The following is a 16,707-nucleotide window of genomic DNA, read 5'->3' as shown; positions in this document are numbered from 1 at the left end:
TGATTAACCAACACTTGTTCCTCCCCAAAAGACACTAATCTAATGAGGTGGTGGGCTATAAAGTTCCTATCCCTAGGGTGTTCAAATCCGGGTACCCGAGTTTTCGGGTACCCGAAACAGCAGGTACCCGAATCTTCGGATAGTTTGAAACTCGGCCCATGCCCCGAACTGAGAAAACCGGGTAGTTTGGGATTCGAGTACCCGGTTTTCTCGGGTCGGATCATAGGGTACCCGGATTCAATATGATAATAATTTGCCCAAAATATGAAAAATGATAAACAATCAAGAATCTGCTACCCAACCTTCACAAAATTAGAATAAGTACAACTAAAACTATACACAATTAGAAGTATACGTGTACAACTAAAAATAGATCTTTATTGAAGATTTAATCAAAATAAAAAAGAAAAATAAAAAAATGAAACTCAGTTTCATTAGTAGTTGTCTTCTTCCCACCGTCATTTACATCATCATCAATACCAACCATCATCAAAATCATTATTCATCATCAAAAGGCACCACTCGATTCTTGCCCAGAAATTGAAGACCCACGATCAACCACCACTAGTCAGTGGCGGATCCAGGATTTCCGAGATAGTGTGTCACCATCAATTATTGATCATTTGTGAAAGTACAATTTTTTTTTCCATGTCTTGTTCATAATTAATTTCAATCCAAAAATTATATATATATATATATATATATATATATATATATATATATATATATATATATTTCACCAAATTGATTTCAATCCAAAAATAGGACACAAAAATTCATACCACAACCAAATACAGTACTTAAGAATTCAATTTTACAAGTCGAAAATACTACAAATAACATGTTATAAACAAATGGTACAATAAAATTATTATATTGAATTAACTTTATGATTTTTTAGTTAATTGATAAGCTTTATGGGGAAATATTAAAATTGGTTGTACAAATATAAGATATAAAAAGGGAAAAAAAATTATTAAAAAATTATACAAAAAAAGTGAGATAACTTAAGAGACCAGTTATTAAATATAACTGGTCTCTTTAATGAAAAAAGAAAGTAGCGCAAAAAAATTGTGAAATGGCAGCATCAAAGAGACCTCTTATATAAATAACAGGTCTCTTTAATATTTAAAAAAAACCACAGCAAGTCTTTTGTAGCAATAGCAGCATTAAAGAGATCGCCTATCTTAATAAGAGGTCTCTTTGATATTGTTTGTTGTTACCAATAGCAGCATCAAAGAGACCACCTATCTATAATAAGGGGTCTCTTTGATATTTTTTTAAAAAAAAAATACTGTGTCACCGGACCCACTATGACTAAAGGTGGGTCCGCCCCTGCCACTAGTCCAGTCCACCACCTTTCCTCGATTACAACCCAGAAAGTGAAGATGCCCTCACAAATCGAACCACCCACTCCCCCCATAATTCGAATAAGACCCAAAATGCAAATAAATAATCAATCACGAGATCTACAGAAGTTAAGAGGAATAAATATTGTATTATAACTTTATAAGCAAGGTAGGAGAAGAACATTGAAGAATAAAAGATGGAAAAGTGTTTTAGAGTGAGAAACTGAGAAGGAGAGAGAGGAGAGGAGAGGAGAGGCTAGGCGCCTAGTTGTGTTTTCTTGAAATTAATACCCTAGGTGGCTTTTTTTTAAAAATATTGTTGTTGATACATACGGGTAGTCGGGTACCCGAGTTAACCAAAGTGTGCCCCATGACCCGGCCCGTGACCAGGCTATTTTGTCGGGTCGGATACCTTACCCGAAAAAATGTTAAAATTTGACAAATTACCCATCGGATTTTTCTCGGATCATCGGGTAATCGGGACGGATCAATCGGATCGGGTTTTTTTTAACACCCCTAGACCCCTCTTAACATGAGACCATTGCACTACATGTCTACATCAAAAGAAGTAGTCTCTCATGCAACCTCCACGAGGCCACCATGAAGGTGGCAAGTGGTATATTTCTCATTTTATTTATTTATGTATAGTATTTTGGTCAAACCTTAATTACTTGATAGAAAAGAAAGCATAAACACATGAATTTGTCAACCCATAATGTGACATACATATGCAGATCTTTATCTCCTTAGTTTTATATTACAACTCAAGTACCCTTATACCAAATCATACATTATAATTTAACGACTTAACGTAACTTCCAAGATATTGTCTTAATCTCCTCCTTATATCTCCAAAGTTAACTTAAGAAAAATAAATATAGTAAATTCACATTAATCTAGCTTTAAACATGGAGATTAATACATACTTGTACAGTATACTATTATTAATCATAGCTCTCTACCTATTAAAATACCACTTTCGAAAAAATTTACAAAAAAGCCCTCCGAGCCCCGCCACGTGTCTTCCCATAATTGGTCATTTCCACATTCTCAAGGAGCCATTTCACAAGACCCTAGCCAACCTTGCGGACCAGTACGGTCCAATCCTCTCGCTCCGGTTCGGTTCACGTCCGGTTCTCCTTATCTCATCACCCTCAGCCGCCGAGGAGTGCCTTGCCAAAAACGACGTCGTTTTTTGCAACAGTCCGAGTGTATTCCTCACCGCAAAACACTTAGCCTATGACTATACCAGCCTCATTTGGGCTCCTTGGACCTCACTGGCGAAACCTACGGAGGATCTCCACCATCGAAATCTTCTCGTCTCACCGGCTCAAGCTACTCGCCAGCATACGCTCCGATGAGGTGAGGTTAATGATCCAAAGATTGTTGCAAAGAGTGAAAAGTTTAGGAAAATGTTGGCTAAAATGTTGAGGTTGTTTAATGATGCTTGTATAGGAGATATGGTGCCATGTCTTTGGTGGTTAGACTGGTGGAAAGACAGGGAGCTAAAGAGATTCGAGGCGGAGCGAGGGGTGGTTTTGAGGGAGGTGATGGAGGAACATAGGGAGAAGTTGAAGGTTGAAGGTGGAGATGATGGGAAGTCAATGGTGGTGATGAAGCCCTTGATCCAAGTGTTGCTTAAGCTCCAAGAGTCAGAGCCAGAGTATTACAAGGATGATATCATCTTTGGCATCATTTTGGTATGTGCTTACAATTTATTTATTTATTTACTTCTAACAATTTACCTCGACTACATTAGAAACTTTTACAGTACTTAATGATATACTAACTACAATTTATTAATATGATCAACCACTTTAAATTAGGGCCTATTCATATTTACTGAACTGAGCTGAACTGAACTGAAATGAAATGAATATTATATGAGAGAGGGAAATTAGGAGCTGAACTGAACTGATTGGAGCTGAACTGAGCTAAAGTGAACTGAAATTAAGTAAATGTGAACAGACCCTTAGTTCATATACTTGTACAATTTAAATATATTATATACATAGTGACAAATTTGATAAGATTTATTATTATTATTATTATTAGGAAAATTTGTCTGAAAGGGACTAATATATTCACTATTTTGTGTGGAAGGACTTTTTATGTTGAAAGTTTTCTAAAAGGACCTTATAAGTATGTTTTGTTGTTTATAAGGACCTTGATCGGAATCCGTCGTTTCACATAGATTCTGTGGCGTTGACCCCTCACGTGCATGTAACGTGACATTAAAAAATTACCCTCTCCCTTTTTCCCCCTTTTCCCTCCAACCCTAGCATTCAAAACACTAGCAAAGTCAAACGCCGGATTCCAATGTTAAGGGGAAAATAAGGGAAAGAGTATTTTTTTTTAATGCCATGTGACATGCACGTGGGGGGTCAATGCCGGAGAATCAAAGTCAAATGCCGAATTTCGATGTCAAGGTCCTTCCAAACAACAAAACATACTTATAAGGTCTTTTTAGACAACTTTCAGCATATAAGGTCCTTCCAGACAAAATAGTGAACATATAAATCCCTTCCAGACAAATTTTTTTTATTATTATTATTTAATAGTTGGTTCGTGGAGGCGGATGCACGATCCACATGGTGCATCCGCTCCAAAATACAAAAAGGCGGAATGAACATTCAGATATATACTAATGAACATGGTCATATAAAAGAACATAGTAGTCATTTATAATGTACATGGACATATACATAAAAGAACATAGTGTTCATTTGTAATGTACATCAGTTTTTTATGCAACAATTTTGTACATATATTTTTTTTAAAAGAAATTTTGTATAATAAAATAGATAAATAGTACTATAATTAATTTTTTTTACCATACATTAATTACAAATCATTTCAATTTTTTTTTTACCAAAAGTTCACTTTCTCTCTCCAAACAAAACTTCAAACCCATTTAAATTCCTCAAACCTCAAACAAAATTTCGAATTTCAAAATTTTGAGCCCAAAATTGTTCAAGATGACAAATAAAAACGAAAGGTAAGACCAAACTCGACATTTATACTTGTTTATTTGACATTCATACTTATTTATTTTGAGTTTGAGTGTTTGTTTTTTATAAATTTGATTGAAAATTGTTATATTTGATTTTATTGAAAATTAATTGCGATTTTGATATAATTTTGTTGTTGCAATGAGAAATAAAATGAAATTCTTGTAGAAGATCAACCGATTAATATATTTTCAAAGAAGAAAGCAAGCAAATAGACAAATTTAGAAAAAGTTAGATCCAAATAATACAATGTACATTAAAATACAGTAAAATGTTCTTTTTTCATATACTTATATGATGCAAATAATACAATGTACATAAAACATGTAACCAACAATATAACATATATGTTCATTAGAATATAATACAATGTACATTATAATACAGTAAAATGTACATTTTCATATACATACATGATCATTTATACCAAATGTACATTTACTATATGAATAATGTTCTTTAATATAATCATGTTCTTTACTAATATTACAAATGTTCTTTAGATTTACAAAAAAAACATATAAAACTGGATGTTCTTTATAAAATAGCTATATGTTCTTTACAAAACAACTATATGTTCTTTACTGAATAGCTAAATGTTCATTCCACCTTTTTTTTAAAGAACACTGGATGCACCAAGCATGGTGCATCCGCCTCCACAGAAAAAATTTCAATTATTATTATTATTATTATTATTAGATGTTAATAAAGGTTTTATTTAATTTTTTTTTAGCATATTTTATTGAAAGATGTTAATTTTTTTTTTTTATTGTTCACCTCAAAAATCAAAGTGTTTTGTCTAATAATTGAAGTTAAGGGGATTATAGGACAATCGTTATCTAGATCAAAAGAGAACTAAACTGATGTCTTAGCTTGTTAAAATTTTATAAAAGATGTTCAAGTAACAAGTTGTCTATATAACAGTATATTCAATTCTTCAATATTTGTGTATATTTTCAGGATCTACTAATAGGATCATCAGATACATCAGCTGAGACAATGGAATGGGCATTATCACTCTTACTCAACCATCCTCAAGTTCTTAACAAGGCCAAAGCCGAAATCAACAATCATATAGGCTATGAAAGGTTGCTCGAAGAATCCGATCTTAACCATCTTCCTTATCTACGATGCATTATTAATGAAACACTCCGAATGTACCCCCCTGCCCCTAATCTAGTCCCTCATGAATCATCAGAGGACTGCACCGTCGGAGGCTATCATATTCCTCGAGGTACAATGCTACAGATCAACTTATGGGCTATACAAAATGACCCAAAGATTTGGGATGATCCTACAAGTTTTAGGCCTGAGAGATTTGAAGGAGTGGAAGGTCATAAGATAGGATACAAAATGATGCCTTTTGGGTCTGGTAGAAGGAGTTGTCCTGGAGAAGGTTTGGCTACTCGAATCATTGGACTAACCATTGGCTCGTTAACCCAATGTTTCGAGTTGGAGAAGGTTGATCACAACCTGGTTGATATGACCACAGCGCCTGGGTTTAACTTGCAGAAAGCCAAGCCATTGAAAATCTTGGTTCGCCCATGTTCAGCTATGATGAAGCTAGTTGATCAAATGTGACATTGTCAATTGATCATATGAAAATTACTGCATTATTAGTGTGAACTTGGCTTACTAATAGAGAAATCTTCTTGTACTGATGTAAATATGTAATGATTTTATCATATGCCTTAGTTGATCTGTAATTTATCTTGTCATAAAAGTATAACACGACTAGTTCTTTCCTTTTATTATTATTGGACGGTGCATTTAACAAAGCCAAAAGAATATAATTATTGTACAAGTCATTGAAAGGTAACATTATATCACCTTCTATAGAAATCTTCAATGGGCCACCATATAGAAGCTCGTGTTGAAGGCAAGTTTGATCACATACAAGCCTAAGTCGGTTATAATGCTTTGAGACTAGTGGATTGGAGTAGTAAATCCTATTTTTGGGAATAGTATTAATCGATGCTTTTGTTAGACGGTCTAAGAAATCATCTAATAACATGTTCTGTTTAGTGGTATTGTTTTCCACTCTTTGGTGTCTTATTGCGAATTCTCAAATAACATTATGTTATTAACTTTATATTACAGTTTTATTATGCAAGTTGAGCACAAAATGGTTTGTTATTGTAGAAAGCAGGGTGGATGAATTAAATAGATTATTAATTATGATAGATTTCATCATTTTGACGTCTGAGAAAACAACAGCAAGAACAGTCTTTGAAGAAAAAGCTTTATTGCAAGCAGAAAATTTCATACATAAAACCCGGTTTCGAGTGCTAATTAACTTTCAAAATGGAAAAGGTCAGCATAACTAGTGTTATGCCTATAAATAAAATGCAAATGGTCCTATATTGGAGTGGATTGGGGATGGCCTGGTCTGAAATTTGTGGCGATTGTCTAGGAAACATAGCAGATAAACTCACAACAATCTCTGATTATCGGTCTCTCCGATTGGTTTGTCAAGATTGGGCATCGACTTTGCCCAAGCTTCCAACCCACCGTGTAGCTATCCCTCCTCTGCTCATGCTGCTTGAACAACAACTGCAGGAGCCTGCAGGTTCACAAGATAAAAGATGCTGTCATTTTATTAGCATTATTTCTGATGACAGCAAATACTATCTGAACCTTCCTGAAGTTTTTCCTCCTCACCGAATTGTTGGCTCATCTCATGGCTGCCTTATCATAGTTGGGTTAACCGGTGAAATCTTTTGCCTAAACCCAATTTCCAAGGACAGGATTAATTTGCCTCGGCTCTCTGATTTCCCTGATGTTGAATTGTTCGATAATCCTGAGGCCTATTACAGGATAAGCAACCAATACGGATACCCACAAAACTTGAGTCTAACTCAGATGAGAGACTGGTATGTTAAGAAGATAATATTGTCCTGTTATCCTGCAGATGGAGCTGATTACATCGCCCTTGCAATCATTCAATCTGGCAGTCAATTAGCTTATTGCAAAAGGGGCGATACACGTTGGAATTTTGTTCCTTTGAATTTTATCCCTGATGCACACAGATCCACTGAGGATGCTGTATATTACAATGGTATACTTTCAGCGTTATCTTATGGACTTTATGGAGATGAACTCACAATTTGTGACCTTCGTAGTTCTGAGCCAACAACTAAGGTGATCGATGCTCAAATTCCTCGTGCAAAGCCTGATAATAGGCTGCGCGATTATCTTGTCAGCTCTGAGGATGACGATGGGCTTTTACTTGTATCGCGGTATATCAACAAAGACGTTGAAAATATTGTTGTTTATAAGTTTGATACAATCAGTAGTTCATGGGTGTCACAAGAAACATTACATGGTAAGCTGCTGTTTCTGGGGTTGAATTCATCCTTGTCATTTCAGGCTTCTGATTTTCGCAGCAGCAAAGAGAGTATATACTTTTCAGATTATGTTGCAAAGGAAACTGAGTACATTGATCCTACTCCTATATGGTTTACACCCAATCCATGGTGGAAACTAAACATGGGCAACGGGCCGTGCCGTGCCGCCGCGGGCCGTGCCTGGCCGTACAGCGGTGGGGGCCGTGTCGTGCCGGCTCCGCGACGGGGCCGTGCTGTGCCGTGCCTGAAATTGGCACACCCCAGCCCACGGCACGGCACGGCCCACGTGCCTTGAGGGCCGTGCCGTGCCGGGCCGCGGGCCAAATCGTGCCACCCTTTTTAATTTTTTTTTATTTATTTTTAATAAATGAAAAAAAAACGAATTAAACGATATATATATATTTTTTTAGTACAACTTAATATATGTGATTAATTTATGTTTATGTTAATGTTAATATAATTTGTTTACATTTTTTGAACAACTTTATTTTAATTTAGGTTATATAAATTATTTATCTAATTAATAATTATGTTTAAGTTTATATAAACAAATAAAAACAATTTTATTAATTTAGCAAAAAACAACAATGCATATTGTTAGATTTCGGGAAAACTCCTCAATCTGGAGTGTGTACCATTGATCAAATAAATAGAGTTTACAACGCAGTCGATGTGAAACAGTAGGATATAAATGTATATCGTGATCAATGGTACCCTAAACATAACGCAGAATGCGTTTTAATGCCTCATAATGAGGTTCCCGAGGATCATGCATAAATAGACACACCTGTTGTACCGCATATGAAATATCTGGCCTGGTGAAAGTGAGGTACTGAAGAGCACCTGCTAAACTGCGATACAAAGTAGGATCCTGAAAAGGTGGCCCTGCATCTGCACTAAGTTTTGACTTAGTGTCAACTGGAGTAGTGGCAGGTTTACAGGAGGCCATTCCTGCACGCTCTAAAATTTCCTGTGCATACTTCTCCTGCGAAAGAAGCATATAAGAGGGTTTTCGGGTTACTGCAATACCCAAAAAATAGCTAAGAGACCCCAAGTCAGACATAGGAAACTCAGTTTGCAACTGAGAGATGATTCCTGTGCGCAACCTGTCAGATGAGGTAGCTAATATAATATCATCAACATATAATAGCAAATATGCCATATCATCTCCCTGCCGGGAAGTAAAGAGAGAGTTGTCACTTTTAGCAATGACAAAACCCAATTTAATAAGAAAGGTTGCAAAGCGTTGGTACCAAGCTCTAGGAGCTTGTTTCAAACCATAGAGAGCCTTGCGTAGCCGACAAACATGAGTGGGAGCCCTCCGATCAACAAAACCCGGAGGTTGATGCATGTAAACCGTTTCCTGCAAGTCACCATGTAAAAATGCATTTTTGACATCTAGTTGATGTATCGACCATTTCTTAGCCATAGCTAAGCTCAGCACAGTTCTAATAGTGGTCGGTTTAACAACCGGACTGAAAGTTTCATCACAATCTATACCAACTTCCTGCGACCTGCCATCACAAACAAGACGAGCTTTGTGCCTTTCAAGGTCACCATTAGACTTGAATTTATGTTTGAACAACCATATACAATTAACAACATTCACCCCCGTTGGCCTAGGCACCAACTCCCATGTCCCCGTTTTAAATTAAAGCACTATACTCATCAAACATCGCCGCATTCCAATTAGGGTCATGTAAGGCCTTTTTATAGCTTTTTGGAATTGGTGATTTGTGAATAGAAGAACCCGAAGTGATCAAAGAGGTTTGACTGTACTTTGGGTTAGGCTTAAATATGCCCCGTTGACTACGGGTGACTCGAGGGGAGGGAGGTGGAGGTCGTGTGGGCTGTAGAGGGGGGGGGGGGGCGCCACGCAAAGGAGGTTGTGTATAAGGCTGTGCCGGCAAAACCGGGCTGCTGGCAGGTGTAGGGTGCTGGGTCGGGTTGGCGGGGTTGCTGGCAGGAGTGTGTACCTGGGCTGGTGAGGGGGTAGGTGGGCCGCAAGGCAGCTGGGGTGCGGGTTGGGGCCTAGGTGGGGTGCGGGTAGGGGAGTTTTGTGGGTCGAGTACTCGAACTGGGCTACCTGCATTTGGGCTACCTGCATTTGGGCCAGCTTGGTGTCGAAATTGGGTAGAAAAGTGTTGCAGGTAGTGGTGTGTGAGTAATGGAGATGTGTCATCAAAACCCAAAAACTCATAATCTTTAAGTGTGAAATACTCCAAGTTTTTGAAGGGGAAAGTGGACTCATCAAAGGTAACATGGCGAGAAATGATTACTTTGCGAGTTGCAATGTCAAGGCATTTATAACCACGATGATTAGAGGGATATCTCAAAAATACACAAGGAGTAGATCTAGGAGCAAGTTTGTGAGGAGTCGTTGCAGAAAGATTAGGGAAACATAGGCAACCAAAAACCCGTAAATGATCATAGGATGGGTTTTTATGAAACAAAGCCTGAGCCGGAGTCATGTGCTTAAGAGATTTAGTGGGAAAAATATTTAAAAGATAAGTGGTCGTCTCTAGAGCATGTGACCAGTAGGAAGGAGGCAAAGAGGCATGAAATAAAAGGGTGCGGTTGACATTATTTATGGTCCGAATCATACGTTCGGCCTTTCCATTTTGAGAAGATGTGTGTGGGCAAGAGAATCTAAAGACCATACCATTATCAAGGCAAAATTTTTTGAATGGGTCATTGTCAAATTCGCGACCGTGATCGCTTTGGAACGATTTAATAGGACGTTCAAATTGAGTTTGCACATATTGTCTAAAGTAAAGGAAGGATTGGTAGGCTTGAGATTTCTGAGCTAAAGGAATGGCCAACACATAATGAGTGAAATCATCAAGAACAACTAAATAATATTTATGGCCATTGATGCCCCGAATGGGAGATGTCCATAAATCAGCATGAATAATGTCAAAAGCAGAAAAAGTATTATTATTTGAATCATAAAAAGGTTGTCTAACATGTTTCCCTAATTGATATGAATTGCAAAACGTGGAGTCATGCTCCTTATTACAAGAAATAAAATTGTTGCTCCTAAGAAAACTTAAAGAAGAAGCCCCGGGATGTCCTAAACGATCATGCCACGGGGTGACTGCAGAGAGAGTAGTGGCTAGACATGTGCTTGGTGGGCTTGAGGTGAGTGGATAAAGCTCCCCGGTGCTATTGCATCTCGTTATTACCCTCCCCGTTCGAAGATCCTTCACAGTAAAACCATTAGGGTCAAATTCTATAGACACCGAATTATCAGAAGTAAATTTTCGCATAGAAATAAGATTCTTAATAATTTGGGGTGCAAGAAGAACATTTTTTAAGGTTAGGGAATTATTAGGGAGGGTTGTATGACCATAACCAGTGATTGGAATGCGATGACCATTACCTACTAAAATATGATTATTAGTGCTTAAATTAAAGAGGGGAAGAAGCGTACCGGTATTATTGGTCATGTGAGACGTAGCACCGGAGTCCATATACCAACCGTTGTCCGGTGGTGTGAGGTTCATCTAGGAGTAAGCACTGCCAAACTCCGTTGGAGTCAAAGGAGGCCCGTAAGAGGGAGGCCCTGCTGTATAAGCTTGCTGAGGTGGTCCGCGACCATAATTGGGCCTTGGTTGGTACTGCCCATTAGTTGGAAATGGAGCTGGTGGAATAGCCCACCCTTGTGGCCAATATGGAGGACTGGGCCAAGGAGGTTGAGAGGCCCATTGTTGCCCATGTGAATTGGGCTGCTGTTGGGGCTGCCAATTTTGTTGAGGGGTGCTAGAAGTCGACCCCTGCTGCTGCTGGCCAGGGGAGTTGCTACGACCCTGTCCACCGCGGCCTCGGCCTTTGCCACGGCCCCTTCCCCCGTTGCTGCGCTCGCGTCCAGCGCCGCCACCACCCCTGCCGGCGGTGGACGGCTGTTGTTGTTGTTAACAGTGAGGGCAGGGTGAAATTCATTGGCCGGAGGGGGAGGAGGTGGCGGTGAATCCGAGTCTTTGGCCATGGAAGAGAAAGGGTATTGCTGCTAAAGAAAGGGGAAAATACGGAAGCGTTGAAAAAATTATTCCTAGGATCAAAACCTAAGCTCTGATACCATGTTAGATTTCGGGAAAACTCCTCAATCTGGAGTGTGTACCATTGATCAAATAAATAGAGTTTACAACGCTAGGATAAGGACTCCTAGATACGATCAACATACAAAATATACATTAAATATATCCTAAACTTGTGACAAATATTATCCTAAATATAATATCTATCACATATCATAAAAAAAAAAAATACGAGTGCGATAATCCGAAAACACAAAAAATTGAAGAATAACTTATTTTATTATATGACGGTAGCCGATACGATAATTTAATAATACAAAATAATTAAATTATTTTATTATATGGTGGGCTCGTGCCGTGCCGTGCCCGGCCGTGCCGCCCGCCGTGTTACGTGCCGTGCCCGTGCCGATTTCCAAAAAAGTGTTCACGGCACGGCCCACAGGCCAGAGTCGTGCCGCCGTGCCGGTCCGGGCCGGAGTCGTTCCGAGCCCGTGCCGCCCGCGTGCCGGCACGGCCCATGCCCATGTTTAGTGGAAACACCCTTGGTCACGTGGGTCCCGTGACCTAGCTAAAAAAAAAAATAAAAAAAATTGAAAAAACAAAAAAGCTGAACGAAGGAATTGAAAGGGGAAAAATCAAAACATTGACATAATACTCCGTAACATACTCTTCTCGCTACACTGACACCACTGATTCGCTGTCTCCTACCACCGCACCGCCCCGCCGGCCGCCGCAACTTCCACCCATCTCCGTCCGCATAGCTTCACTCCACTCCTACAACCTTCTTGTGTGCCCTTAGACTCTTCTATGTAACTTAATTGATTTTTAAGTTTTTAATTTCGTATTATACACGTTGATTTTGTGCTTAATTGAATTGTTTATATTATTTAATCTAGTCAATTAGTGTGTATGTTTTTTGAAATTGTTAATTTGTTATTAAATTTATCACATTAGGGAGTTAGGGTTTCTGATTTTTTTAGGAATTGATAATATTGAATTGTTAATTTTTTTATTCTTTGACATTGATATTATGAATTGACAATGGACTAGTAAAATTGATGATTTCATATTTAATCTATGAAATTAGGGGGTAAGAATGTAAGATTTAAGAACCTTGGGTTTCTGATTTTTGTTTTGGAATTGATTAGTTTGGATAATTGCTTTTCTGATTTTTTGAATTTGATATTAGTAGTGGCCAATTGGATATAGTGATTAGTGATTTTGAATAATTGCCTTGAATTTGTATATGTTCAATGCTAAGCTTACTATTAGTGTTTTAGCTTTACTTTATTATCAAGTTAGTGTGTATAATTAACTTGGATTTTTGAAGCAATAGTGGTTTGCTTAATCTAATTGATAATGTAACTTAATTTTCATAATGAAAAGGAAAAAAAATGTGTGATATCACAAGTTTCTTTGGTCCGAAAAATCCCCCTCCTCCACAAAATCCTCCTCCTCCAAATGTTGAACGTTGAATGATTGCTTGATTACTTATATAGAGAGATATGTTAATGTTGACATTAATGATATTCTAGATCAATATTAAAACATGAAAACTCGTAGAGAGCAATTGTAATTTTTTTTTTGGTGTAATATGGATATTAATATCTTTTGGAATGTAACTTTTTTTTAAAAATAAAATAATTATTAGCTTTTATAATATTCTTGCATTAATTATTGATTAGTAGTCGGTGGTGACCCAGACCAGCATCCAAAAAAACTTGGATCCACCAATGATGGTGGTTTGTGTGGTTGTTGATGATTAAGGTGGTGGTGTTGAATTGTTGATTATGATGGTTCATAATCAGCTTAACCCATTCTCCTAATTTCCCCCCAAAACACCCTTAACTCACAATTAGCAATTTGTCTTTAGGAGTCCGTGCCAAGCAAGTTGGTTGCATTTTTTCTGATACGGAGGGAGTAATAGCTTGCAAATGTGATCCATTTGTTCTCTACTTGTGATTTTTACTTGTTTACTCCGATGCTAAATGTGATTTTTAATTCCTTGTAGCTTTTAACTACTGCATTGATGCTGATCTACTCAAACCCAAAGAAAAGGCCAAGACCTGATTGGCAAAAGGCCATTGCCATTGAGGAAGCATGTAAGAAGAAATGTAGTTGTTGAGGTTGATGGGGAGAGTCCGAGTGACAATCATCTCATTAGAAGAAGTTGGGATGACATGGACCATGAAATATTGGTTAGCATTATGAAGCGATTGGGTCTGAATATGCTTCTCCTGTCAACTTGCTTAGTGTCCAAGTCCTGGCTCAATGCCACCCTCGATGCACTCTTCCCACCATGCCATGCCTTCGATTTGCGCGATTGCTCTGTGTTCAGCACTACATCTCATTGCCAATATCGGAAGCGCAACAGGTTGTGGAAGATGATTGAGCTTCATCTCAATCGCAACCTACCCACACAACATTATTATACAAGTCTTGTACTCCGCCACAGGAACTTAACTATATATGCCTATCGTTTCATTGCTCAAAGGTAAGCTTGCTTGTCAAATTCCTTCCTGCATTTCCCCATTACTTACTGCAGGTTTGAGTTTTTGGATATAACTAGTTTTTGCCCCGAGCAATGTCCTGATTAATTTGGTTTCCATTTAATTTTATAGATTAATCTATTTTAATAGATTTGATATAACACCTTCTATGATGATGACTGCAATGACATCAAGCTTTGGCCTTGTAGGTTGCCTTCAATTACGAGCCTGACTATCTGCAACATTGGTTTGCCTAAGCTACTTAAATTTCGGGATTTTGCATCATGTTGGAAAGGTTTGGTAGAAGTGGATTGTGATGCATCATGCGTTCGAGGCATCGGTTTGCTCTGGAATCAAATTCATAAATTAAAGTTGTATGGTGATATAAAGGTGCATGAAGCAATTTCTATTGCAAATGATTTTCCTTGTCTCACACATTTGTCACTCAAGTATTGTAAATTAAGTGACGATGGTCTATCACTAATATTGGAAGGCCAAAAGAATCTCACTTACCTTAATATGACTCATGCACGTGTTGGTGGCAAGAGGAATGCCAAGGATTGGGATAAAGACCTTCTATTGTTGGCAAGCAAGATCCCACAATTCTTGAGATGTGAAATGGGAAATTGTTGCTCTTGTTTTCCCTGTTATCGTCCTTCTTGAAGCGTGATGCAGTTGATATTGCTTGGAAATTTTAGCAAACTCAGGATTGAATTAGGTTTCTTCCATTGTGATTATGTCATCAGTTTGCTGTTTACTACTATGAATTTAATCTTAATTGGATGTCGTTTGAAATAAAACTAGATTAATGCCCAAGCGTGTTTTGCTATTTACTAATATGTTCAAGCTAAATTGTTGATGCACCCAAAGATCTTCAGGGGGTTCCAAATTGTTGATGAAAATTGATCTAATGCAGGCACCATAATTGTTTAACTAACTTCGAAAAAGTCAAAAATATGTGTATATAGAATGCGATGAAAGTATAAACACATATTTTAAGTCTGCAAAATAACAGAGTCAATAATTGATACAAATGTAAATATTTGATTCATCATATTCTATAATTGATACTTATGCAATATAACAGTCAATAATCATAAACACATATCTAATACTTTCACTGATTCAACCTCCACAGATACCAACGGGTTCGAATTTCTCAACTGAGGGCCGAACGGGGTTTGATCTTGATCAAGATTTATCATTTAAAATGGCACGGCACACGGATGTTATCCTTCATTCCAGGTTTTGAATAGTAATCAAAGATTTTCTGTGCAACTTGCCTACATCTCTTTTTAGGAAGATCACCCATTACAGAAATAGCTGCAATTCCCATAACATCTCCTGAACTAACACTCCCACATAATTTGTCTATATTAGCAAGAACACATACCGTTTCAGCACAATTCTTTGTTTGAAATCATTGGATCATAGAGACGAGCAAACTTATATGTTTCTCTTTTCTTCGCCTCATCCTCTGATCCCATATACTCCTTAAGGATTTTTTCTAACTGCTCAAGTGTTGTTTGATTACCGCGATGATACAGTACATTCAGAAGATCTGGTCGAGCTGCATTGAGTCCTGTACATCCTCTGCAGAATAGCTCAACAATATGCATTCCTGTAAAAGAGAGATGTTGTTCAAAAAGCAATCGAGTCATCTGTTTTCCTTCCTCAATGCCATTTACAAAGTAGAGTATTTGTCCTAGAGTCTTACGATATATCAAGTTTGTTTGATACAGTCCCCTGAGGGCATCTACACTTGGACCCCAGACGTCAAACTCCCCTAAATCAAACCTTTGACCGGTAAATCTCTTGTAATTTTCCTTTATATGCTCTTGTGCTTTTACCCAAGAGGAAGCATCTTTGGTAAACAACCTTAGCATAGAGGCAGCATAGTAACAACCAGCACGGTTAAATTCGAGTGAATTTCTCACAACCCCTACTGGATCAACAATTTGGGATCCAATACCAGCTGAAGCAGACTCGAGGTCTGAAAGTGTTAAAGGGTTTCCAGTGACAGGTCTAGCAGAACTGGCAGGAAAGACTCTTGTACTAGGATCTGATTCGGATTTTAAGTTCCATGCCAGCAGCAACACATCATAAGCAACTTTTTTTGTCATTGCTACAGAAATCCCTCTGATCACTCGTTTGATCGCTTGAGTTGTTTCTTCTTTAGAGAGAACTGTGAGAGGGAGTGCATCTTCAAATAATACCATATCATCCGTCCAATCGTCCTTCGAAAAATCCTGCATAGCAAAGTCATTGAGATCTTCGTATCTCTCTAGACATTTGAGTACTGGCATCCTGGGTGTTGCCATGTTTGCCACAGAACTAATATTTCATGAAGAACAATTATTAGGCAGCAAATTAAAACGATAGCTAAAGAATTATTAAAGCAGCAAACGAGAGGGGGGGAGGGGTAAGGGAATCCCCCTACCTCTCAAGCATTTTGTATTTAGTGGGGCTCGAAG

At 37.9% G+C, this 16,707-nt stretch overlaps 2 protein-coding genes and 1 pseudogene across 3 annotated transcripts; all 3 read left to right on the top strand.

Moving 5' to 3' along the window:
• Positions 1 to 2,010: 2,010 nt before the first annotated feature.
• On the top strand, positions 2,011 to 6,089 carry LOC110703643 (annotated as a pseudogene).
• Positions 6,090 to 6,664: 575 nt separating this feature from the next.
• LOC110703691 (putative F-box protein At5g55150) lies at positions 6,665 to 8,391 on the top strand. Its single transcript, XM_021881482.1, has 2 exons — positions 6,665 to 7,818; positions 8,283 to 8,391. The coding sequence occupies exons 1-2, from the start codon at positions 6,665 to 6,667 to the stop codon at positions 8,389 to 8,391; spliced, it is 1,263 nt and encodes a 420-aa protein (XP_021737174.1).
• Positions 8,392 to 12,222: 3,831 nt separating this feature from the next.
• Positions 12,223 to 15,046, top strand: LOC110703642. 2 transcript variants are annotated; one of them, XM_021881433.1, is made up of 3 exons: positions 12,223 to 12,531; positions 13,756 to 14,238; positions 14,443 to 15,046. In XM_021881433.1, exons 2-3 carry the CDS (start codon positions 13,925 to 13,927, stop codon positions 14,894 to 14,896), a joined length of 768 nt encoding a protein of 255 aa, XP_021737125.1. In that variant the 5' UTR covers positions 12,223 to 12,531; positions 13,756 to 13,924; the 3' UTR covers positions 14,897 to 15,046. The 2 variants fall into 2 exon arrangements, with proteins under 2 accessions (XP_021737125.1, XP_021737124.1); XM_021881432.1 differs by having other exon boundaries at positions 12,223 to 12,553.
• Positions 15,047 to 16,707: the final 1,661 nt, after the last annotated feature.

The sequence above is a fragment of the Chenopodium quinoa genome, unplaced genomic scaffold (genome assembly GCF_001683475.1).
Source record: "Chenopodium quinoa cultivar QQ74 unplaced genomic scaffold, ASM168347v1, whole genome shotgun sequence".
NCBI lineage: Eukaryota > Viridiplantae > Streptophyta > Magnoliopsida > Caryophyllales > Amaranthaceae > Chenopodium > Chenopodium quinoa.
The sequence above is the reverse complement of the archived record's forward strand: the minus strand, read 5'-3'. Positions and strand labels throughout refer to the sequence as shown.

What these genes read in the sequence shown, in the direction of transcription:
- LOC110703642 (XM_021881433.1), top strand. Translation starts at nt 13,925, where the DNA reads ATGGACCATGAAATATTGGTTAGCATTATGAAGCGATTGGGTCTGAAT. An exon ending in TATCGTTTCATTGCTCAAAG is followed by an intron (nt 14,239 to 14,442) that starts GTAAGCTTGCTT and finishes TTGGCCTTGTAG; the next exon opens with GTTGCCTTCAATTACGAGCC.
- LOC110703691 (XM_021881482.1), top strand. Translation starts at nt 6,665, where the DNA reads ATGGAAAAGGTCAGCATAACTAGTGTTATGCCTATAAATAAAATGCAA. An exon ending in ATTGATCCTACTCCTATATG is followed by an intron (nt 7,819 to 8,282) that starts GTTTACACCCAA and finishes TTATTAATTTAG; the next exon opens with CAAAAAACAACAATGCATAT.